Raw genomic sequence first — 26,733 nt, 5'->3', positions numbered from 1 at the left:
TCTCTGTCTGAGCATAACTTTTTGAGAGAAACTTATTAAGATATTGAATTTCTTGATTTGGTAAAAACGGTAACTGACTATTTCCAGTATATATACCAAGGGCTCATAGAAAGAATTTGCTACGGCCCCGCGTAAGCTTAATCCGTTACTGAGTGATAGCATTTATTATTAATAAAACACGTCAGTAGGCGATGCATTTGCTCCAGTATAAAATAGTGCGTTGTTTTGTAGTAAACCGGTAAAAATACGCTGAGACCCCCTCCAGTGCTTTTAAATCAATTTTATTCAACAACACCAAGGAAACACTAACAAATTTTTATTTTTAATAATTTTGAAGATTTTAATTCCACAAATTCAAATTGATACTTCCACGCGTTACGATAAGGCTCTGAACAGACAGACAGACAGCAAATTGATCCCAAATGAGTTATTCTCTTCTTGAGGTATGAACGAAAAATAAATTTCATTTAAAATGATTGGCCTCAGGACTAGTATTTATATTTATAATTCAGTACACGGCGGCTTATTAAGCGGGCTCGTCTTGTTATAATTGAGTTATCAATCATTAAACTGATGAAGGACAGAAAGGCAGGTAAATGTCTTTATTAAGGACAAGGTCCTCTCCTGGGAATGAACCCAATGAGTAATTGATAAAGCGGACCTGATCGCCGTCTCTATCCACGTCGTGCCGCGCTCAGTGGGACCTGTGAGATATGAACACCGCCTTAGTTACATTATAAGGGTTCAGTGAATAAATATAATAATATGCAAGTAACATGTTAATTTGATATCTTCAAACAGGTTTGAAATTTTTAATTCGAGTTGTTGTTTTATATTCGGCAATCACTTTGGTTTGTAAATTAGAATGTATTTAATAAATTCCATTTTTATTGTAATTATTTATGTCACGTAACGTAAGTAAACGTAAGTTTTATAACAATATCTAATAATACAAAGAATTTGTTAAAATAGTAATTTAGAGAAATCGAATCTTTTTAATGGTAATGTATGTTTGAAATATAATAAACAATCTATGCTATCAATGCTATCTCCTACGCTGTTTCTTCTGCATATCAATGATATGTTAGACACCTCCAACATTCATTGCTATGTAGACGACAGCACTGGTAATGCCGTATACACGGGCCATGCAGGTCTCTCTCGGGAAATCGTCGACCAGTGCTGGGAGAAACTTGTGTCTTCTATCGAGTTCTCTGTTGAGAAGGTCGTGGAATGGGGTAAATTGAACCTTGTCCAATTTAACCCCCAGAAGACCCAAGTTTGCGCTTTTACCACTAAAAAACCCCATTTGTCGTATCACCGCTCTTCGGCAACACTTCCCTTAAAGCCTCGCCTAGTATCGCAATACTGCGTCTCGAAATCTCGAGCGATTGCCAATTTCGAGGCCATCTGGAGGGCAAAGCCAAATTGGCTTCAAAGAAACTGGGCGTCATTAATAGAGCACGGCAATACTTCAAGCCGGCCCACATTCTAGCGCGCGCTGTAAAAAGCGCAGGTCCCGCCCCACATGGAGTATTGCTGTCAACTCTGGTCTGGCGCTCCCCAGTATCAGCTCGATCCATTTGACCGCGTGCAACGCAGAGCAGCTCGAATTTTCGGGGACCCAGTGCTCTGTTAACGGCTGGATCACTTGGCGTTGCGTAGAGACGTCGCTTCATTGTGTGTCTTCTACCGCATTTATCACGGGGAGTGTTCCGAAGAGCTGTTTAACCTGATTCCTGCCGCCGAATTCCACCTTCGCACGACACGCCACAAGTTAGGATATCACCCCTACCATCTGGATGTGTGGCTGTCCTCCACAGTGCGGTTTTCAAGGAGCTTTCTTCCACGTACTACAAAGCTGTGGAATGAACTTCCTTGTGCGGTGTTTCCGGGACGATACGACATGGGTAGCTTCAAAAAAAGCGCGTACACCTTCCTTAAAGGCCAGCAACGCTCCTGTGATTCCTCTGGTGTTGAAAGAGATTGTGGGCGGTGGTGATCACTTAACAACAGGTGACCCGTACGCTCGTTTGTCCTCCTATTCCATAAAAAAAGCAATATTCAGAATATGGATTGAAATCACTTATTGAACGTAAAAAATTACCACCCCCCACTTAAATATTTAAGCCTCAGATCTGAGAACGGGCGCAAGAAACTCAGCGGGCTTCTTTTTCTTTGATAATTTATACATCACAGAGTTAAAGAACTGACAAAAACAGACCAGGAATATTAATTTAGTATGCGTGACAAGCTACGTCTTACACTAGCGATTTGACACGGGTTATTGTGTGTGCGTTAGTGTGTGTGAATTGCTCAAAATAGAGGTTAGTTCTAAAGTCTGTTTTTTCGACATTTTCACAGCTGTCATAGTCTACCTAGACGTATAATAATAAATAGCCTAAGTTATTTTTGGTAACAATAAAATTTATTATTTGAATAGCCATTTGAATAGGCGCGATCCCTCCATTCCAAATCTGTGGTATCATTAAGAAAGCCAGTTATGTCATAAAAACCTTTACCACATAAACGACATTTAACAGTTGTGTTGAATTTCATAACGCTTTTGTTTTGAACATCTTCTGAGATCACGTTTCATAAGATTAAGTGTACAAGTGTGTAGAGTCCGTGCGATTAGATTTGAATTTTATAAAAACAAATACATACAAGATATTTTGTTTCGTATTAAGTGATAACCCTCACTTCTGAGATTCATTACACAAATAAAACTGAAAACAATTTTTGAACGACGCGGGATTTGAACCAACGACCTCTCGCGTTCCGTGCGAGCACTCTTTTAACTGAGCTAACCGTTGGAGTGACGTATCATTCATAAAATCTTGTAGGTATACTTTGTTCAACTCTCAGGCTATATCTTGAATTTAACACAAAAGTGTAAAAACAAAAGTTTTGAAAATTTTCTTTGATCATTTTTCACAAGATTAGGTGTACAGAATATAGGTTGAGTAGTAGTGACCGTGCGATTAAATTTGAATTTTATAAAAACAAATACATACAAGATATTTTGTTACGTTTCAAGTGATAACCCTCACTTCTGGGACTAATTACACAAATGAAACTGAAAACAAAAATTTGAACGATGCGGGACTCAAACCAGCGACCACTCACGTTCCGTGCGAGCGCTCTTTCCAACTAAGCCAACCGTTGGAGTGACGTATCATTCATAAAATCTTGTAGGTATGCTTTGTTCAACTCTCAGGTTGTGCCTTCATCTTAAATTTAACACTTTTGTTTTGAAAATTTTCTGGGACCTTTTTTCATAAGATTAGGTGTACAGAATACAGGTAGAGTAGTAGAAACCCTACTATTAGATTTAAATTATATAAAAAAAATACAAGATATTTGTATTTTAGATTAAAAAGTTTTGTGAATTTGAAGCCGTCTAATACATAGCCATAACCACATAGATTGATCATAACGCTTTTCAATAAACTGAAGAGCGCTCTCTACACAGCGGTTTGCAGTTTCGAAACAATTATACAACATTTATTTGCAGCGGCTGGAATTTCTAAGCGATTTAATTAAGTGCTTTTTTGGGATAGAAACGTAAAATAAATTTGGAGTTAACTATTACAAAATATAAAAATTGTGATGAGAAATAATAGTTGCAGAAATAGCTTTGATGGTCTGATATTAGGATAAATTATTGTCTTCTTTGTTTGTTGATGTTCAAATTTGAAACCAATGACGTTCTATACATATGGACAAATCACGTTGGATAAAACAAAACCGAACTATGGACCAAAGTAAAAGTCAAATAAAGTTTATTCAATTAGGCTTTAACTAAGCTTTCTTGAATCGTCACTACAAATATTTCTTTTAAATTACTGAGTTTACCATATGTTCGTAAAAAGGTAAGCTCGTGAGAAGAACATATAACAACCTCTTTCAATTCTACTCAAGTTTAGGAGTACTGGTTTGCGCAGGAAAATCATTGTTTTGTAAATATATACTTACACAAACAATTCATATTCATCATATAAATGTTTGCACCTACCAGAATTAAAACCCAAGACCTCTAGCGCAGTTTGCAGGGTCACTTACGCACTGGGCTATATCAGTCGTCATTATCTATACTAATATTATAAAGCTGCAGTGTTTGTTTGTTTGTTTGTTTGAACGCGCTAATCTCTGGTACTACTGGTCCGATTTGAATGATTGTTTCAGTGTTGGGTAGTTCATTTATCGTATTAGGAAGGCTATAGGCTATGTTTTTTTCAAAATTAGGGATCCGTAATAAAATTGCTATTTTGTAACACAAGGTGTAAAATCGAAAACCTATTTTTGCGTGCGCTGCAAAAACTATTGACAATAGAACAAAATGATGTACAGGCTATAATATAGGCAATATTTTATTACTTATAAAACTATCGCGTGAATTATACTTTGCCGGGTCAGCTAGTAATATCATAAAACCTAAAAAAAGTATTTCCAAATATCTTGTTTCGGTTCCACATTGTAAACATTTATAGCGGCTGGTATTTGTAACAGCTTTTAACAAGTCCACAAATAAATGATGATCATCTTCAAATTATCTTGTCTACAAAATAAATTACCATAGTAATGATATAAATTAGACGACCATATTTCACTGATGACGTTGTAACGACTTGTTTTAGAACTGTGCTATTTACGACGCACACATGTGCGTACACACGTTTTTGTGTCTGTACACACTCATTTTAATTTAACATATTTTATATCATACATAAACTCAAATTGTATGAATTAATATTAATTAGTTATATTAAAAGTTAAAAGATAGTTTGCAAGTTAAAGTACCGATGTCATATCACCATGTTAGGTAACTGGGGAAACCTTTTACAGAAATTAAATGCAAAGATTGGTTGCACTTCATACAGCTGAACGTAATAAAATCTACTTATTAAACAACATTGTTCTAATATTTTAATATTATATTCATATAAAATAACCATTTGCTTGTATGAAATATAACTTACCTTCCCACTTCCTTTCGCGTGCTTACAAGCATAAAACTTTTCATGCGTATCCATACGAAAACATAAATTAGAAGAATTTACTTCGTTTTATAGAGCATCCCCTTCATTACAATATGTTTGTAGCGACAGAGGGTCATCGGGTAGACAAATCTCCCCTTGCTCTTCGAAACGACACGAAATCAACAAAATTATCAAAACTTTTGAAGTTAAACTTTTTCGTAAGTAAAGCGGCATTTCTCATTCGCTAGAGCTCACAAGATATTCTATCCTTCTCTAACACGGAGAGTTTAGGTAAAGTCGCATGTCGTTTCGGGAGACTCGTCATGATTCGAATAAGGCGCTGATTCAAAAGAGGACAGTTTCAGTTGAGCGAAGGTAATTGTCGGTAGCGGACGTGTTGATTGCCGCGTTGGATCGCAACGTTACTACGATCGCGAGTTCACTCTAAACAAGTAAACCTTATCGAAACTTGAAGTAAGATTACAAGAAGCATTAGTAACATGAGACAACAATAGGTATTCGTGTGAACTGACGCGCTTGCTAGTGGATTCGGATTATTTAAACGGATGCGTATTATAAAGCGGTACTGAATTTAGTTGGCTAATGTAAACAGATAAACATTGTTGACGATTTCCGGAATCGTTTGTTGATGTATTGCATACAATAGATGTATGCACAATGCATTAATGTCGGTCCGTAGTGGTATTGAAGAGTGGTGTTAAATGTGAGCAAGTCGCTATGGTTGCCCAGGGGCAATGGATCACATGGACTATATGGACTATCCTGGGGTCAGTTTTGGCCGACTCGTGGACCGTTTATCAGGAGCAACCTTGCTGTAGACCTGTTACACATCACCGGATTCGTCATCATAGAGGTACATTATCATAGTATTATTAACTTTGAGTTATTATGAAAGCAACAAATATAAAAAATGTAATGAATTATTATAATTTCTAAAATAGCAGTTTGAATATTAACAGAACTAGGTATTATTCTAAATAGTCAAAGCGTTAGTTAGTTAATATAAATAGTAAGAAGAATATTACTTATAACGTAAATAAATACATACACTAGGTAGGTAGTTGATAACATTATTTAATATTTAGATGTGCCAGATCCTGTCCACCAGTACCTGTATTATCATCATGAACTCGGCATGACTAATCAGAGGCCAACGCTCTCTGTTTTTCGTTTCTATGGAATCATAATATCAATATTATAAAACCGGTTGAGTGCGGGTTCAATCCGCGCACCGTCAGTTTCAGCTTCATCTATACCTACTTATGTTTTATAATATTAGGTAATTAAATATATATTTGCCAAGATGCAATACATACATAACACACTATTATTCGAAGTCCGTGCGGCTTCTTAAAACCCTTTTATTTATTTATTTATCAGGTTTATTTATAATCACTTACAATCATACACACAAATATAAAAACTAGGAACTAAATGTAGTGATTACTTACGAATAAACACAGAAATAATAAATTTTAGGTATTATATATAGAATAAGTTAAGAACTAAACAGTTTTTTTATTAATAAATGAATTGGTTACATAGTTATATTAATTTTCATATTATAACATTATTAAAGATTGCCAATGTTGGTGAGATGTATATAGTGTACTTAGAATTTGCTCAGACTTTACTTGTGTAAATCTTAGTTGAGTGTGATAAAACGCAAACTCAACTTTTACATTGGGCTGTCTTAGCTTCAGCTCAACATAACATCAGATGTCAAATGACGATATAAACGAAATCAAAACTAATGCTAATCTCACACTACGCGAAGTTTTACGTAAGTAAAGTCTGAGCAAAGTTTTAGTACGCTTTATAGATCTCAGCCTATGTTATCTATAAATTTAAAGGTTTAAAAAAAATCCTTGCTGTAAATCTTACTGGTCAATAGCAGAAGCATCATAATATACCTACAAACGATACGATCAAGCAGCCTGGGACTATTAATGATTATCTTATAGCAATCGTAAGTACATAGTGTATACATTATTTTTATTGAAGTTATACTTCTTTAGGCGCGTTATGAAAACATGATGAGAGTGAAATTTTAACACAAAAGTAACAGGGTGAAGTTGGTTCCTAAAATTTTCTGACGTTTGCGACATTCGTTATTATTTTTTTGGTTTCTTCGGCCATTATTAGGATAGGCAACAGGTCCAAGCCCGTACAGCCGTATTCGTTATTTAATAATTAATTGGATGTAATTCCAGAAAAACGTTCCAAACCACATTCATGTCCAAATTGAGTTAAGAACACAAAACTAATAATAATATAGACACACTTTTTACACAAATTATCTTGCCCCAAGTTAAGCATATATAGCCTGTGTTATGGGTTACAAGACAATGATATACTTAATACTATACACTTATATACTTAAAGATACATAAATTCATATAAACATACATAAATACATTTAAACATCCATGACTCGGAAACAAACATCCATATTCTACACTAATATTTATTAAACATTAAACATGAATTCCTTAAAATGTGATGTTTGTGGCTTGGAACGTTTTTTAGGAACTACGTTCAATTGTCAAAGTCATCATTGCAACATTTTTACGATATTGTTCTTTCTACAATCGTAGAATAGCACGAAGAATAAATAATTTTAAGGATTTTCGCTTCGTTAGGCCAGAGAAGTATAACTTAATGCGTGCATACATAAGTATACACACACTTTATTTATAAAAGAGCGCAGAACTCAAAAGTGATACCGGGAGAGTTTTTTGCGCCGTCTCTTCTCTCTTAGAGCGCGAGATGTTTCCTGAGGATCTACCGCTGTTTTAAATTGACACCAAAAGAAATTCCAATATCATCAATTTAGAAAAAAAGGCTTTTATATTATGGGCGAATACGGATTAAAATCTTGACACAAGTGTTGCAACATTTAAATAGCATCTTTTACATCTAAGTAAATATTACACATAAACTATTAGTTCTTGATATATAGAAGTAATATAATGATAATGTATCATTTAAAATACGAATGTCCTAGAATTTACAATACTATAGCTGATTTATAACATTGTGTTTTTGTACTGTTCGTAAAGTTTAGAAGTTAAAATATCAACTATCATAAAATATGATTTGGTATGTACCAATATTCACAGTATTATGCTGATATACTTTTTATAGATCTTTCAAATCCCAACAATATAAAAGCAGCCGTTTAAAATTCTATTGAATTGAAAAGCTTAAAATGTACGTAATACGGATATGTCATGCAATGTTGCGTTCATTGTGGGCAAGCTGTCGCCATACGTCCCTGGCTGTCAGCGGGGGTCCAAGATACGATATTGTTATTTCTATCAAACAGTAACGAATACTGCAGCATTGTCAAGGGCGTTGAATAAGCAAGTTTTAACATTTTGACGTGAATTATGTCTTCAAATTTGCTTCAATTGTGGGAGGCGATTAAAAAAAGTGATGTTAAGAAAATGTGGGTATATATATGCAATTTGGTGTTAAGCATGTAAGGAGGTAAGCACCTGCATTTCAAGGTAATTCCAGATACATTTTTTTAAGGAATAGGATAAACGAGCGTACGGGTCACCTGTTGTTAAGTGATCACCGCCGCCCACAATCTCTTGCAATACCAGAGGAATCACAGGAGCGTTGCCGGCCTTTAAGGAAGGCGTACGCGCTTTTTTTTAAAGGTACCCATGTCGTATCGTCCCGGAAACACCGCACAAGGAAGTTCATTCCACAGCTTTGTAGTACGTGGAAGAAAGCTCCTTGAAAACCGCACTGTGGAAGACCGCCACACATCCAGATGGTGGGGATGATATCCTAACTTGTGGCGTGTCGTGCGAAGGTGGAATTCGGCGGCAGGAATCAGGTTAAACAGCTCTTCGGAAAACTCCCCGTGTTAAATGCGGTAGAAGACACACAATGAAGCGACGTCTCTACGCAACGCCAAGTGATCCAGCCGTTCACAGAGCACTGGGTCCCCGACAATTCGAGCTGCTCTGCGTTGCACGAGGTCAAATGGATCGAGCTGATACTGGGGTGCGCCAGACCAGAGATGACAGCAATACTCCATGTGAGGCCGGACCTGCGCTTTGTACAGCGCTAGAATGTGGGCCGGCTTCAAGTATTGCCGTGCTCTATTAATGACGCCCAGTTTATTTGAAGCCAATTTGGCTTTGCCCTCCAGATGGCCACGAAATTGGCAATCGCTCGAGATTTCGAGACCCAGTATTCCGATACTAGGCGAGGCTTTAAGGGAAGTGTTGTCGAAGAGCGGTGATACGGCAAATGGGGTTTTTTTACATAACTTCCGGTTATAATATCTTTTGACCTGAAGAAGCTACGATGCTCGTAAATGTTTCAAGCATCTGCTCTCGTCAAAATCTAGAAGCGATCATAAAACACCATAGGACAGATTGAAGCGAGAACCTAAAAAAATGAAAACGTCCGCATGAACAACAGTGACATCTGCGGCAAGAGCAAATATTTTGTATTCTGCTGTCTTGAATGGAAAACATAAGATACCAAGGAAAAGCACTTTCTAAGTAATACTAATAATATCTACTATTAAATAACGATATGTAAATATGTGTTTATGTAAAACACAGGCCGTATCGACTTTACAGTCTTATGCCGATTGTCTTGTAAATTTTTGGCTTGCGACGAATCTTTTTATTATAGTTGAAGGTTTGTAATGCGACTAAGAATTGTATTACCAATATAACCTTAGCGTAAAGTTTTAGATAAAAATGTACAATATTTTATAGAACACACCAAGAAACCACTGGAGAGAAAATCTCACCTATTACAGGGTATATTTTGTTCACTACAACACGGTTAGCAAACTTGCCCCGTAGTCTTACGACCGTTGCCAATATTCAGTCTATCTCTTACTTGAGATAAAAATCGTAACTATCGTTGACTTTTCTGTCCCAATAAACTTATCGACGGTAACTCATCTTATCCGTGCACGCCGTCTGTCAATAGGACGACGTATAGCTTACCAGCGATATAAAGTTTGTATGAAAATTGCAATTCACGCGTCCCAATATAAGGCGATAAGAATGACTGTTCGGGTATATTGGGACAGCTTCAGATTATCGACAGCTAATTTCTGACAGTAGAATGTAGTAATTTATCTCTATCTGTAGATAGTATATTGGGAACGGCCGTTAATTAATCAAATTTTTAAGATCCGCTGGCCAGGCAGTGTCACAATTCATTGTCAAATAGTATTGTTATCTCTGTACATAAAACGGCGATGCCATCTTGAATAAATAACATTGAATTAATATAAATGTATCGCACACTTGCTTTTTATGACCTGATTTAACCGTACTGATGCCCAAATAGATTAATTTTAATGTTTTCATTAAAAATAATGAAATCTGTAATTAATCTGTTGTAGATAAAGTTAGAAACCTGATTTTCAGTAAGCAAGCACACATTGTATTAGTATTTCAAATTTCTGTCAATTTGAATCAGGTTCTTTAAGAATTATAACTAATAAAAGTTTCTTAATTTTGTAACTCACTTACTGACTGATCATAAAAAGTTTAAAGGCACTTCTAGAACACATAGAGGCTTCCAATTTAGAATAGAATTAGTGTTTAGTGTTTAAGTCAAGGAAAACCCAAAATATTTTCAATATTGATATGATCACTATAAGCTGTAGTTAGGTTAGCTAATTATGTAATAACTTAAGACAAAAGGGCTCTTAAGTCCCTACTTAAATTTACTTAGTCCCTACTAAGTAAATTGACCGACTTAGATCTTGACATGGATCTCACAACTTATTACGGTAGAAGAACTGAGTTGCGAAACTTGTTTTTTTTTTACAAGTTATGTTTATGATGACATAAAAAAATTACAAAAATATTTATAGAATAATTTATTTTGTTTATAAAGTTATGACGAGAGTACTTTCCCATCTCGTACTTTTCCATTCGTATTCAAATAACTTTTTTAGCGGTATCCATAATGATATCCATTTGAAATTATTAAAACACTAATGGCATGCCTAATTGCCATACTGCACTTTAAAAGAACATAAAATGTTTTCCTATAAACGAAGTAAATTTGTGTTATACATACAAACACTAATTTACTTCATGTTTGTATGTATATATTGTAAATCGTAGTTTTAGTGGTAAGGTGGGTGTAAAAAATTGTCAAAAAATAAAAAACATACATAGGGGGGTTGTATATCATTTAGGGGTATGAAAAATAGATGTTGGTCGATTCTCAGACCTATCCGATATGCACACAAAATTTCATATAAATCGGTTTTGCCGTTCGCAGGAGTTTGGTAACAAACACCACGACCGAGAATTTTATATATTAGATGATAGTTAAGATACATATGGTATTAGGTATTTTATGACAAAAATTAAATGTCTTCGCTGGCCTCGTATTTTAAAGCAAACCGGACGAAAATGCATTATCAATGTGTTTTAAAATAGTTAATATTAAGTGCATTACATTATTAGCATATTAACAAGATAGAAAGCTACTCCGCGACTCCCCGTATCTTAAAAATTAGCCACAATATCAAGCTTTATGCAAAATAATTATTGAAATAAAATTACTTTTTAATAAGTGCGAGTGAACTGTGGGACTCACCAAAATATCTACACTAATAAATGTAGAGCCGTTTTCCTTCAGTTATACTTCGAAAACTACTGAACCGATCTGAATAATACTTATACTTTAAAATGCAACGTATTTCGGAGAAGGTTTTAATATATAATTTATGGTGACTAATTATCCGAAACCAATATGTTTTGTGCCTTAGAAATATATAGGTAATATATTCGCAATACAAATAATTCAGTCAGTGACATTCCCTTCCATTTTATACAATGATGCGGGGTATTTCATTAATATGGTAACTTATTTATTAATACGGCTTTACTCACGTTTTTTTCGGTGTCGGTACCGACTAGTTTCGGACCAATCGGAAGTCCTTCATCAGGGTGAGTGTGGTGGGTTCGCAATAACGTCCCACCTCTTACTGAGTGAAGCCGTATTAATAAAAAAATTATAATGACTGATGAAAGTTTTAATTATTTAATAATAGAACGTTTGCTGTATCATATACTAGTAATATAGATCGATAGATGCTCTTGAGTATGGTCATGTGGCGAGATTCACGGACAAAAGAGAGACAGTAGAAACGACAATTTGGGAAGGACCATCTGGCAAAAGAAAAAGCGGCCGTCCAAGAAAAAGATGGGTAGATGATATAATAAAAATGGCAGGAAAAGAACGGAGAGGAAATGAACAGAAGAGGGATACATGGAGTAATCTGGAGGAGGCCTATACCCAAAATGGGGTACCAATAACTTAACTTTTGTATTTTACGGATAGTGTGAAGATAATATTATGTATTCAAAATTTGTTGGAATCAATTAAAGGCTTATTGTTATATATCGATACAATGAAAGTGATTTGTGTTATTATTAAGGGGCGATCTTTGTGTGAAAATAGTTAGTGCAAATTCAAATATTTTTATTCAAAATAGGACATCACTTATTGAAAGTCAAAAAACTACCATCCATTCCAAAATGAATACCTCAGACCTGAGAAGAATGGGCGCAACAAACTCAGCGGGCTTTTTTTTCATGGAATAAATATGTTTACAAAGGTCACTCCATTCCCAATCTGTGGTATCATTAAGAAAGTCATTTATATCAAGGTTTAATACCTTCATATGAAGTGCATTGACAAGAGTTTTTGCGCTTCGTCATCGCACATAAACATCATGTGGGTAAGCTTTTAATTTATTAATAGCTCGAATGAGCTTCGAACCCATTGAAACATCATCACATTGTTGCTAAAATGTATGATTGTTTATCATACATATACTCAAGATTACCCTTTCTCAGTATTCTCTTTAGCAACAATAACATACCAAAACATGGTTTGCAAAACACCTACACAGAATTCGGAATAAGCAATTTCAATGTATAAGAGTTTCGGACCTCCCAGAAACCAATAATTTAGCGATTTCTTTTCATCGTTCGCTTTACTTGAAATGTTCGAATTGTTTTGGCGCAATTCGGCATACGAATAAACAATTGTTTGCAAATTAAGCTTCGATTGTTATATATATTTTTATTTATATCGTTTTTTTGTATTCGAGAAATCTCTTGTTAGAACAGTACATATTCTATGGATGGCATTTTAAGGTTTTTAATTTTATATGACACTAGCTGACCCAGCAAACGTTGTATTTCCGATATTAATATCGCGATACAAAAGTAACTGTTGATCGTAGATGGGTGAAAATTCGAAGTTATATGTATTTTTTAATGCTGAATCATAATTATTAAAAAATTATCAAAAATAATAACCTTAATATTTAGGGGGATGAAAAACAGATGTTCGATTCTCAGACCTACCTCAGAATCGGTCAAGCCGTTTCGGAGGAGTTTAACTACAAACACCGCGATACGATAATTTTATTAGACTAGCTGACCCAGCAAACGTTGTATTACTATATAAAGTAATAAAAAAATTTTTTGGGTGTAAAAAGTAGATGCAACCATTTCTCAGACCTACCAAATTTATAGTACTACAATTATTGTAAGTATTGATATATTGCCATCTTGCAACCCTATAGCGGAGTTGTGGATGGAACAGAATAATATACAAATCGCGATACAAAAATAGAGGTTGATCCTAGAGAGTTGAAAATTTAGGGTTATATGCTGTATCATAAAAAAAAAAACAAAAAATTACGTCCAAAAAAATAAAATAAAAATTTAGGGGACCACTCTTAACATTTAGGGGGATGAAAAATAGATGGTAGCCGATTCTATGACCTACTGAATATGCATATAAAATTTGGTAAAATTCAGTTAAGCCGTTTCGGAGTAAAATCAAAATCAAAACGTTTATACTGGGAGGCATATTTTTAACGGTGGGCATAAACCAAAAATATAATTCATATCTCGTGGGCTCTTATCTAATAATTACGATTGTCAAAATTATAATATAATTAACTGTTAAACTTAGCACGTAGCTAAAATTCATCTTGAAGTTAGAATGCAAAAGAGCTCTTTGAAAGTAGAGCATTTACATCATTTATACGTCTAGATACACTGTGACAGCTGTCAAAACGTCAAAAAAAATTGAGGTTGATAGTTCTATTTTGAGTAATGCACGCACACTACCACAAAGTGACATAGGTATCGCGAGTGTAAGTCGTAGCTTGTCCCGCATAGGTACTAAAGTAATAAACCTAGCCTGTTTTCATCGCTTGTCTAGCAGCAAGAAACTCTATCTAGCCGTATCGGAAATTATCTAAGGTAGAGCTATTGCTTTGAGAGTATGATGACGATTTTAAGTTCTTTTATTAGGCGAAGATATATGTACTTATATTATATACTTTTATGACTGCCTTTGGAATAACGTTTGCATGTTTATAGGTAACATACAGGGCAAGAAACTACCATTGTTTTCGGCAGTGTAAGTGCCATTTTTCGATAATCTCCTTAAGAGGGACATATTATACCACCCTCTTCATTGTTCGTATAAAAAAGTAGAGACGTTTTTCTATCCCTAAATAATCTTCAGTTTTCATGTTCTTAATGGTAGTGTTACTTTTTTTGTACATTTTACTTTTTCCAAATTTTGTGTTAGCTTAAAAGTTATACATTTTTTCGCGATAAAAACTGTGACTCTGTAGGGTATTTTTTCACAAAAACAGAGGAATATACCGAAAAAACAACGTAAAAGACGGTTATTCAATTGATTGATATCAAACAAGAATATTTTAAAACGATTAACTAACTAAAGTTACCTCCCAAACTGACAATATTACGAAAAAATATACTGAAATCGTCCACGGGCTGTATCTTTCCCGTTCGTACGTTTGATAGCACTACGTTCACTAAATACTATGAAAACAAGTTTTTGCGAGACGAGCAGGACGCCCTGCCCATTACAATGCAGTGCCACTCAGTTAATCAATGTTAAGTCTCATTTGCCCAGTAATTTCACTAGCTACGGCGCCCTTTAGACCGAAACACAATAATTGTTACACATTATTGCTTCACGGCAGAAAAGGGCGCCGTTGTGGTACCCATAATCTAGCCGGCATCCTTTGCAAAGAGCCTCCCACTGGTATATGCCCTTAGTCGCCTCTTACGACACCTTTCAGCTCGGGACCTCCCTATTTTTATGCCCTCGGGAAGCCCAGGTCTTGTCTTTCAATACTCAAATATGAGTGCCATCGCAAATTAAGTGTAATATTAAATGCTTTATAGTCTGCGACTAACATTAAAAATATCGCGTTAAAATTAAATATTTGCTGCTCTAGGTGTATTTCCATAATATTTAATTTGGGCAAGCAATGTCTGAGATAAATTCTTTTCGGACATTTACGGAAAAGCGAAGACAATTTTCCATCATTAGTGAGTAAACATTCCTTTCGCTGACACGTCGAAAGAAAATCCCCAGGATATTAAAACGTTTCGCATAATGTACGACTATTATTCGGAAAATCGTGTTCATATTGGAGAGGTCGCAAAGAAATGAGGCTTTATAAGATATTTTATTATACGAAAATGTCAATCGAAAGTAACGAGAATAATATATATTATGTTTTTAAATTATTTGTATGTTATATTGTTTAAGAAGTGCTTAATTTAAGCCAGTTTTAATAAATAAATTATTTGAATTTGATTGTAAAATATGTCATTATAAATTGACCTAAATGTTTAATTGTAATAAGAAATAGATAATTATTTATTCCCCACTACAAGTTTTCTTACAAATAATATTACATTTAATTTTTTTATACGTCTTTTGAAGTCTTAACAACGAATAAAAATAATTCTATTCGAAATCACTACCTCTGGCTTAAATGCAGGCTTTTAATCTGTCTGGCCACGTATCTATTGATTTACGTACTGTTTTTATGGGAAATTTAGTCATTGCTTATTCTAGAGATTCCCTTAAGGATTAGATGTCAGCGTGTCGCTTAGAGCAGTGCCTGTCTGAAAACTGACCATAATTATTAGTCGAAAAGTGTCTAGGATCATGACCACGTTACACTTTTCCGACCACTTGTGAAGACTCTTAGAATATGTGTTGGTATTAAGTACTCCTAGATTGGTGCCATTGTAAAAAATATATATATACAATAGCTGACCCAGCAAACGTTGTATTGCCAATATTAAAATCGCGATACAAAAGTAACTGTTGATCGTAGATGGTTGAAAATTTGAAGTTGTGTGTATTTTTTTAATGCTGACTCATAATCAAAAGAATTAAAAAACAAAAATAGAAAAAAAATTTGGCGTGGACCACCCTTAACATTTGGGGGGATGAAAAATAGATGTTGTCCGATTCTCAGAACTACCTAATATGCACTCAAAATTTCATGAGAATCGGTCAAGCCGTTTCGAAGGAGTTTAACTACAAACACCGCGACACGAGAATTTTATATATTAGTTATTTAAAATGATATATATCATTAAACAGGAAAAATCTATGCATAGTCACTAGGATGCTAACCGGGCACTGTCGCCTAAACAAGCACCTCAGTGTGGTCGGCATCAGAAGCGACAAAGCTTGCAGGTTCTGCCTTGAGGATGATGAAACACCTATTCATCTACTCTGCGACTGCGGCCCACTAATGCATAAGCGTAACACAATCTTTGGTAACTACTTCGTACCACCAGATAGTGTTTGCAACACTCGCGTCAAGGAACTACTGCGGTTCGTAAAGGCGGTAGGGCTTGACGATGAGCTTTAGTATGAGTGGCGAACACAATAGTCCAATTCTGGACGCGGTGTTACTAGGAACCTTTTAGGACCAGGAAATAGCCACCCTCTTCAAATAATAATAATAATAATATTTAAAAGGATATTCAGTGAAGCGGCAAATTGTTTCAAGTATGTTATCGTTTTAATTATAATATAAATAATATTCTGAGTGTGCCAGGATATTGGTAAGTATAATTACTAAGCTTTTATTATTATTATCATAGATTCGTATTTTAATGGCGGACGCGCTACCTAACTAACCTCATCAGTGACTAAGTCAGCTTACCACCAAACACGAACTAAACAAAGAAGAAAGATCTTCTATAAAGGCCAATTTAATTCCCCTGGGGGCTTCAGAGGAGTACCAGCATTTACCAGGTCTGTTCCCTCCGTCCCTGTATATCTTTCCTCACACGCACATCCACATTTTTGGTACAGCAGCAGAATACTAAATCTAAGTCCATACAGGTAATCGGTGTCCCTTATTGTTACAAAAAAAGTGTATGTATAAATATAATGTAAAATCTATACTAATATATAAAGCTGCAGTGTCTGTTTGTTTGTTTGAACGCGCTAATCTCTGGTACTACTGGTCCGATTTGAATGATTCTTTCAGTGTTGGGTAGTCCATTTATCGAGGAAGGCTATAGGCTATTTTTTTTTCAAAATTAGGGATCCGTAATAAAATTGCTATTTTGTAACACAAGGTGTAAAATCGAAAACCTATTTTTGCGTGCGCTGCAAAAACTATTGACAATAGAACAAAATGATGTACAGGCTGTAATATAGGCAATATTTTATTACTTATAAAACTATCGCGTGAATTATACTTTATATGGCAAAACAACGTTTGCCGGGTCAGCTAGTAATGTATAAATGACCTGACACCTCTATAATGCGCGGCCAGATTTGATTTGTAGATGTGTCTAGTACACTATTCGTTTAATTTAAAAAGTACTAAGGAGGTAATGTCAATTTTAACGACATGTCAATCAAAGTCGGTTAAAGTAATAATAGATTCACGTTCCTTTTCTCTCTTGCTGTCTCTCCGTTAGATATATTCTTCTCCCTCGCACGCTGTGTCCCATGATTTGAGTCCATAGATAGTATATATCTAGTTTATTGTATGTCTATGGTTTCACTTCATTATTTAATCTGTCAGAGCTATACGCGGCTACAGAGGTGCGTCTGTTGTCATGGACCATAGTACTGCGGGGTGGGGGGGAGGGTAAGGCTTGCCTCTCTGAGTGGATCACCACAAACCGGCTTCGCATACGTTTGCGCAGGTAATCGACTCCCTTGAAGCGGCGCAACACTAAATTGAGTCGTAAACGAGAAACTTTAATCGAAATATCAAACAACTTCCTCCGTTTATTATGTTGTAGGCGCGACTTTATATTTTTGTTCTGTTTTACATAATGATCATGGAGCTCGGAATGATAGAAATAGATGATTGTTTTTTTATGAAGTTACTAGCTGACCCAGCAAACGTTGTATTGCCGATATTAAAATCGCGATACAAAAGTAACTGTTGATCGTAGATGGGTGAAAATTTGAAGTTGTATGTATTTTTTAATGCTGACTCATAATCCAACAAAATAAAATAAAAATGTCAAAAAAAAAAATCGACCGCCCTTAACATTTAGGGGTATGAAAAATAGATGTTGGCCGATTCTAAGACCTACTCAACTCAATATGCTCACAAAATTTCATGAGAATCGTTCAAGCCGTTTCGGCGGAGTACGGGAACGAACATTGTGACACTAGAATTTAATATATATAAGATTATCAGAATAATTTGGAATCGTGAAGTGCTATTAAAATGACTGATAGATATTAGATGTTGATTTGTTGATTTTTGGCAATTTAATAATTAGTAGTAAAAATAACTAACTAAGTAATGTTAGTTAGCTATTTTTATCAATAAAAGGGGTTCACCACTCTCTTGCTTCTGTGAGTCCTACGTTCTTCCAGGAGTATAGATAGAAAATAGAATTATTTCTGCCACCTAGAAAATTTGTCTTTTATAATTATAAATCTACCTATAACTTGAATTTTATTGATTTACTAAGTAAAACTAAGTTCTATACATATATAAGCATGGGGTAGCTATACGCTCATTTCCTATAGTTTATAAAGGACATACACTGTGTTCTAGCTGTCTTTAAACTTTAATGAAAATAAGTGGAAAATTAATTAATTCAAGATATATGTCATCTAATTTATATACTGTATATTATTAATAAAAAAGTTTAATTACTTATATATCATGTATAAATAATTTATTATAGCGGCAATAATAAATATGTGTGTATTACACATTGTTAAAATTTCAGCTGTTTAAATAGTAGATTAGTATTGCCGTTAGCGAGATACGCATGTGGCAAAGTTAAAATGAGTTTCTTGGTACTTCTTCTCATAAAGTAAAAAGTAAAAAGGTAAAAATAAATCTTTTGACATTCATAATCAGTATCATCTCTTTGACCTAGATGATTAAAGTGATTTTGATTTGATTTGACGGACAGTAATAGGGTTCCCGTTGGTATCCAAAGGGTACGGATAAAATATTTCCCATTGTGCTCTTTTCACAAAGCATACAATAAGTTTATTTTGTAACCATATTAGTCCTTATGCTGCCACATGCATATAAAAGAAACAATCGTTGGTATATCTCTCATCGTTAAGGCGTTAGCGTGGCGTAGGTAACTTTTTCATTTGACAGCTTTTTTCAAATCAAATCAAATGAAAATAGTTAAAGTACTTAAAAGTAAAATTTACACTTTTTCCCGAACGAGTGTTACCTAGATAGCCGAGCTCGAGCGTTACGACCGAGACCAGTATTTCAATAGCCACGAAGCAGTGTTCAGCGTGCCTTGAGAAATTTCCACTTCAAAATTGGTTAGGTTAAATCAAATCAAATCAAAATCACTTTACTCATGTACGTCACGGAAATCACACTTATGAATGTCAAAAAAATATTTTTTCTCATTGAATCTACCGGTACTTCGTAAAGCTAATGAGCTAATGAGAGGAAGTAGCTAGAAACTCATTGTCACTCTTTTAAATCAAGATTTACATTTTCATCGTTTTACAAATCATTTCAATTACAATATAATATGTAAAATGATGCAACAATTTTGTCTTTCTTACTTTGTAAATCCGGTTATCACGAATAAGTGTTTTAATTTTTCGGGTTAATATATAGCCAATGACAGTCACAAATAATAAGACTTTCTATTGGTAACAGAATTTTCAAAATCGGCTCAGTAGATCCAGAGATTACCCCGTACAACCTTACAAACTTAATCTCTTTATAATATTAATATCGTTGATTTTTTTGTGACGTTATCTAAAGTTCTATTTGCCAATCAAAATGTAATAAATATAATTATGATTTGTATGAAGAGCCTAGTAATTTAATCATTATAAAACAATAGTCCGGGTTTCAGGTCGGCGTGGTTATAAATCTAATTGTTAAATCCGGCGCAGTCGCGGCGGGGTTGAGTATGTCCTTGTATGTGAGAGAGGTTAATTCGGGTGATTAGCGTCTGTCACTAACAGAGAACCATTCTGACGGACCGAACTCCACTTGAAATGTAGAAAATGGGAAATATTAGGCTAAACACACTCTTTGGATGGCGATGTAGATGCTTCTACAATATTATGGTCCCAGAAAATGTGTTACGGAAATTTAAAAGAATTGTTAAAAAACGTTTATGTGGGAAATATTACTATCGATGATTTTCTTAATGATACTACAGACAGGGAATGAAGCGAACACCCTCAAACTCTTCAATTATAAAAGTTTATTGTACGATGCTACATTGTAATTCATATTTTTATAAGAAAGCCCGCTGAGTTTCTTGCGCCCGTTCTTCTCAGGTCTGAGGCAGTCTATTTTGAATTGGTAGTTTTTGACGTTCAATAAGTGATTTTGAATCCTATTTCGAATAAATATATTTGAATTTGATTGTTCAAAATAAAAATAAAAAATCCCGCTGTGTTACTTGCGCCTGTTCTTCTCTGGTCTGAGGCATTCATTTCCGATTTTTCTGATTTTCAATATGTGATTTCATATTCTATTTTGAATTTAAATTTGAAACACAGCAAAAGAGCACATTTGGGTTAGCTAATATCTTAGAATATTAACAATTACATGTCTTTTAATCTTTTAAAACGCGTTTTATTTGGATGTGTAACACTCGTTAATCTAAGAAGACCCCAGTTTCCCAGCTGTGACATTATATTTATCGTATAGAACATAATATTCACATAGGGAGTATAATATACCCACAACACCTTACGTTATTAAAAACATAAACAAACGGAGTCGCAACACAATAGCTAGTAAGTGTATTAGTATATAGTTATAAGTCTCTGTTATTGTTTGCGTGCTCCGTGCGGTGTTACATCCAACTTGAGTGGAACATGGTGTAAGGCGATCGTTCTGACAGCTCACTTGATCTTATCGCTCTTTCATTTGAACCTAGTTATTGTAAGCCTCTGATAGGTACCGTTCGACGTATAGACATACCTAGGGTTGACACTGTTTAAATATTATTATTTTATTCCTTAATTATTAATTTTGATTTTATTTATGACAATAAGGGTCGAGACCAACAGGACGTTCAACTGATGATAATAGATACGCCCTGCTCACAACAATTCAGTGCCGCTTATTGGTTAGTGCAGGATTCTTGAAAAATCCTCAAATTCTGAGCTGCAATTATTGCGCTCGTCTCCTTGAGAGAAGATGATAGAAAAAAAATATGATATCAGCATTCGGGAATAATGTAGTCTAAGGCCATCGGATATGTGTAATCTTTATTGAATAAGGCGTTACTTTGCGGAAATCCATAACTATACAAATTATTTAAGTTTTCTTTAGTGTTAATTCCGCCAATATTTGTCTTTAAAACAATTCGACACGTGTTTCGCCTCTACACGAGGCATCCTCAGGACGTGTTGTCTCGCCAAAATCTGGCACGAGACTGAATCAAATGAGCCGGAAGCCGCTCTTTTATACCCTCGTCCCATGAAATGACGCGTTGTGATTGGTCGGCTGTTGTGACGTATTACCCCCGGAAGAGACACGTAACAAAGGTGATGGGACTAAATTTGTTTGTTCATTCAACAATGTAAACATAATGTTATTTTTGTGTTTTATTATTTCTAATTGCTCTAACACATTTAAGCGAAATCCTTTTTCACATGTATGCAAAATATTAAAATTATTATTGTTTCCGAGTGTATCAATTAAATGTTTCGCGAAGTTTGATTTTTCGGGATGATTATTCGTAAATGCGGCAATATGTTCCTTTAATCTAATTTCGAAATTTCGACCTGTTTGACCTATATATACCCCGTTACAAGTGTCACAACTTAGTTTATAAACGCCGGATTTTTCGGAATTATTTAATCGATCTTTGCCATTACATATTCGACTGACATTGTGATTCGTTCGGAAGGACACATTAATATTGTTTTTCCTAAATATTTTAGCTATTTTATCCGATATTGGACCAATATATGTCAAACTACCCACATATTTAGTATTTGATTGTGGTGGGACGGGATAAAGTTCTGAATTAATTAAACGTTTTTGTTTATTTTTAATTAATTTGTTCACTAACTGTTTTGTATACAACACAGTTGTTTTATATATAACGAATATGTAATGGCAAAGATCGATTAAATAATTCAGAAAAATCCGGCGTTTATAAACTAAGTTGTGACACTTGTAACGGGGTATATATAGGTCAAACAGGTCGAAATTTCGAAATTAGATTAAAGGAACATATTGCCGCATTTACGAATAATCATCCCGAAAAATCAAACTTCGCGAAACATTTAATTGATACACTCGGAAACAATAATAATTTTAATATTTTGCATACATGTGAAAAAGGATTTCGCTTAAATGTGTTAGAGCAATTAGAAATAATAAAACTTACATTGTTGAATGAACAAACAAATTTAGTCCCATCACCTTTGTTACGTGTCTCTTCCGGGGGTAATACGTCACAACAGCCGACCAATCACAACGCGTCATTTCATGGGACGAGGGTATAAAAGAGCGGCTTCCGGCTCATGTGATTCAGTCTCGTGCCAGATTTTGGCGAGACAACACGTCCTGAGGATGCCTCGTGTAGAGGCGAAACACGTGTCGAATTGTTTTAAAGACAAATATTGGCGGAATTAACACTAAAGAAAACTTAAATAATTTGTATGTGTAATCTTATTTAATTAGTTAAAAATGAAACATGAACGTATTTCTGAATAATCATATCCTTCAACTACCGTTCCTTGTTTGTAGTGGGCAAGATGGTGCGGGGGGGGGGGGGGGCGTATCGCATCAAAAAGAAAGAGTAAACTATCTAACTTGTTATATTGTGTTTCTATAAACCGCTAAGTATTAAGATGGATATAGTATGGTATCCTTAAGAGATGTTATCACGGACTTTTTTGTATAAATATGTAAGATACACAATTCTACAATACATTACTTTGTTGTTTCTCAAATGGTTTAGACAGCGTTTTCATTTAAAGCTCCCAAATGGCTTTTTTTGCGACACCTCCAACAAATATCGTTAATTATGTATACAAAAACTTTGCGGCAGAGGACTTTGTTTTATATAATATAAGGTCTAATTTTGAAGGTTCTTAATCGTCGTCAAAAATGGAGAAGGTTCTCTAAACATACAAAGCCTATTTTTTATATATCTTATATAATAATTCTAAATATACACGATAATACAAAAATTTGGCAGATTTCTTACACACCAAGGGAACATTCCTAGTTTAATTCTAATATATTGTACGTTTTCCCGAACGACTGTTAGATAGCCGAGGGTTACGGCCGACGACCCTTATTTCAATAGCCACAAAGCAGTGTTCAGCAAGCCTAAAGAAGTTTCTACTTCAAAAATGGTTAGGTTACAAATTATATTTTATACATTTTTTTATACTATGTGGGATTTTGCACAGGATGCCGGCTAGATAATGGGTACCACAACGGCGCCTATTTCTGCCGTGAAGCAGTAATGTGAAAGCATCTGTAGGGCGCTGTAGCTAGTGAAATTACTGGGCAAATGAGACTTAACATCTTATGTCTCAAGGTGACGAGTGCAGTTTCAATTTCCATCAGCTGAAGTCCTGCTCGTCTCGTCCGTTATTTTCATAAAAATAAAATTGTGACCAAATATGTAGCAGCCCTATTCTATAAAGCAGTATCTTTATAATAATTATGTATTGGTTACAAAAACTACCTACTAAAATGTTATGGTAGATTAAACACGTATTTATACAGGGCTTAACGGTTCAATGGCGGCTATGTGTTAATAGCGTTATAGCCGTTGTCAATTACGCATTATTGTTCACAGAATTAACTTTGTGAGTTACAACAAGGTTTAGTTTAAAGCCGTATTTATATTATCAATCAGTCTCGTGCCAGATTTTGGTGAGACAACAAGTCCTGAGGATGCCTCGTGTAGAGGCGAAACACGTGTCGAATTGTTTAAAGACAAATATTGGCGGAATTAACACTAAAGAAAACTCAAATAACTTTTATAATTTTCTAATAATCTACCACAGTATGGCTAACTACGCTTAAGTTAGACTTTTATTTATTCCATCTTGAGATTAACAGTTGCTACTATTATTAATATTCGCCTCCTGTAGAAATCTATACTAATAAATGGTGAACCGGTTTTTTCGTTCGGTCATATTGCGAATACTACTGAACCGAACTAATACTTATACCATAAGATGCTTTAGTATATAATTATGGTGATAGCTTATCCGGAACCTATATTTTTTGACTTAGAAATACCTATTTATTCGCAATATAAATAACTTAGTCAAAGACATTTCATTACATATGATGGCGCGGGCCAAACGTTTGGCACACACTTGAATTACATATCTTAACTAGCTGACCTAGCAAACGTTGTATTTCCAAATAAAAAAAAAACAATACTTAAAACTTTTGCGGTATTAAAAATAGATGACAACCGATTCTTTAACCTACCAAATATATCGTACTACAATTATTATTGTATTCGATTGCCATCTTGCAACCCTATAGCGGTTTTGTGGACGGAACAGAATAATATAAAATCGTTATACAAAAATAGTTGTAGATAGTAAAAGGGCGAAAATTTTGTATGTATTTTCCAATGCTGAATCATAATAAAATTAAAATTAAAAAAATTGTCGTAAAAATATAAAAATATATTTAGGGTGGGTAATCCTTATGATTTAGGGGTATGAAAAATGGATGTTGGCCGATTCTCAGAACTACCCGATATGCACACAAAATTTCATACATAAAAGGCATAAAAGGCATTTATACATACAAATCGGTTAAGCCGTTTCGAAGGAGTTTGGTAACAAACAACGAGACACGAGAATTACAATTAGATTTTAGTGATAATACACTAACGGATCATGTAATGAACCAAATAAGATTCATTGCTGTTACGATTAATACTAATTCACTACTCACTCGATGGTAGTCCATAAGTCGACCGACTGTAAAGCGACAAGCTTCACTTATAGTATCGTCTTAGAATACTTAAAATACTATGGTATAAATATTTTTTCAACAAAACCATAATTGTTTTAATGAATTCAAAATAAATCAATAAATAGTAAATAGTAGTAAAACTATTCATTTTCCCACATAATTGATAAATTTTCTATTACAAATTTCTGTATTTTCTTTTCATTTAAACTGTAACAAAACTTTTCATTTAAAGTGTAACTGTGGTATGTGTTAACAATGAAGATTTTTCTTCAATTAATTTAAATTAAGTTATTTGACAAGGGAGGACAACTCTTGCAATATCATACAAAATAGGCAACGTTCACCAAATATAAATGTTACTGCTATAGATAATCATAATATAAAGTTCATAAATATTGTTCACCAGAATATACAAGGTATCTCAAGTAAGGAATTAGAAATTGAACTGTTTTTGAGCTGCTGTAATATAGTTATATTATGTATTACAGAACATTGGCGTAAGAGTCATCAGCTCCAGTTTAGTTTTAGAGAACATAAAGTAGTCAGTTCGTTTTGTAGAAGTAGGGCAATACATGGAGGTTCCCTAATTATTATTAATAATAGATTAAAATGTAAGAATAGAAGAGATATTGTTAATCTCTCTATAGAACAACTAATTGAGATAGCTTGTATAGAACTAGAGCAATTTATTATTGTAAGTGTATACCGCCCCCCCACTGCATCATATGAACAATTCCAACATAGAATGGAGGAGGTACTATCAAAATTTAGCAAAACTAGCAAGTCAATTATAGTGAGTGGAGATTTTAATATAAACTTGCTTGAACCTTCGGCCAATTGTACTAGCCTTAAAAATTTATTTCAAAGTTTTAATTTGTTCAATGTATTTTGGGAACCTACTAGAATCACTTCTACAACAGCAATCTGTTTAGATAATATTTTTACAGATGTTACTATTACTAGTAAACTCATAATTAATAATCTTCATTCCGACCATAGTGGGCAACTTATAAAAGTAAATACAAGATTGGGCAATGTTAGACCAAAAAAGGTGACGATTATACCAGTTACGGGTAGCTGTCTTGAGAGGTTTAGAAATAATTTGGTAAATACGATACCATTTTTACACTGTGGTGAAACTGCTAATTTTCACTATAACTTAGTCTTCAATTCCTTCTGTGAGGAATTTGACAGGATTTTTACTCCAGTAACGATGACAGTAAACAACAAACATAGTTTTAATGATTGGGCAACAATGGGTATCCACAAAAGTCGTAAACGCTTATATGACCTTTATTATGAGAACAATAATAGTGAAGAATTTAAAATATATGTAAAAAAATACTCCAAGCTCTTTGAAGTAGTTTGTCATGAAGCGAAAACACGTTTCATTGCAGATAAAATTAAAAACAGTAATAATAAAGTAAAAGCGACTTGGAGTGTAAT

At 34.4% G+C, this 26,733-nt stretch overlaps 1 protein-coding gene across 3 annotated transcripts in view; it reads left to right on the top strand.

Annotated features, from left to right (window-relative positions):
- The first annotated feature begins 5,357 nt into the window (after nucleotides 1-5,357).
- The window catches only part of LOC126969765 (semaphorin-2A-like), a 140,683-nt gene continuing 119,307 nt past the window's right edge, over nucleotides 5,358-26,733 (top strand). For all 3 annotated transcript variants that reach the window (XR_007730446.1, XM_050815325.1, XM_050815324.1), the window contains exon 1: nucleotides 5,358-5,856. Coding sequence is in view for 2 of the 3 variants with exons in the window: in XM_050815325.1 (XP_050671282.1) it covers nucleotides 5,721-5,856 (136 nt within the window). In the remaining variant the exon portion in view is untranslated. The remainder of the gene's footprint in view (nucleotides 5,857-26,733) is intronic.

The sequence above is a fragment of the Leptidea sinapis genome, chromosome 19 (genome assembly GCF_905404315.1).
Source record: "Leptidea sinapis chromosome 19, ilLepSina1.1, whole genome shotgun sequence".
Classification (NCBI taxonomy): Eukaryota; Metazoa; Arthropoda; class Insecta; order Lepidoptera; family Pieridae; genus Leptidea; species Leptidea sinapis.
This window is presented reverse-complemented; position numbering and strand designations above follow the sequence as displayed.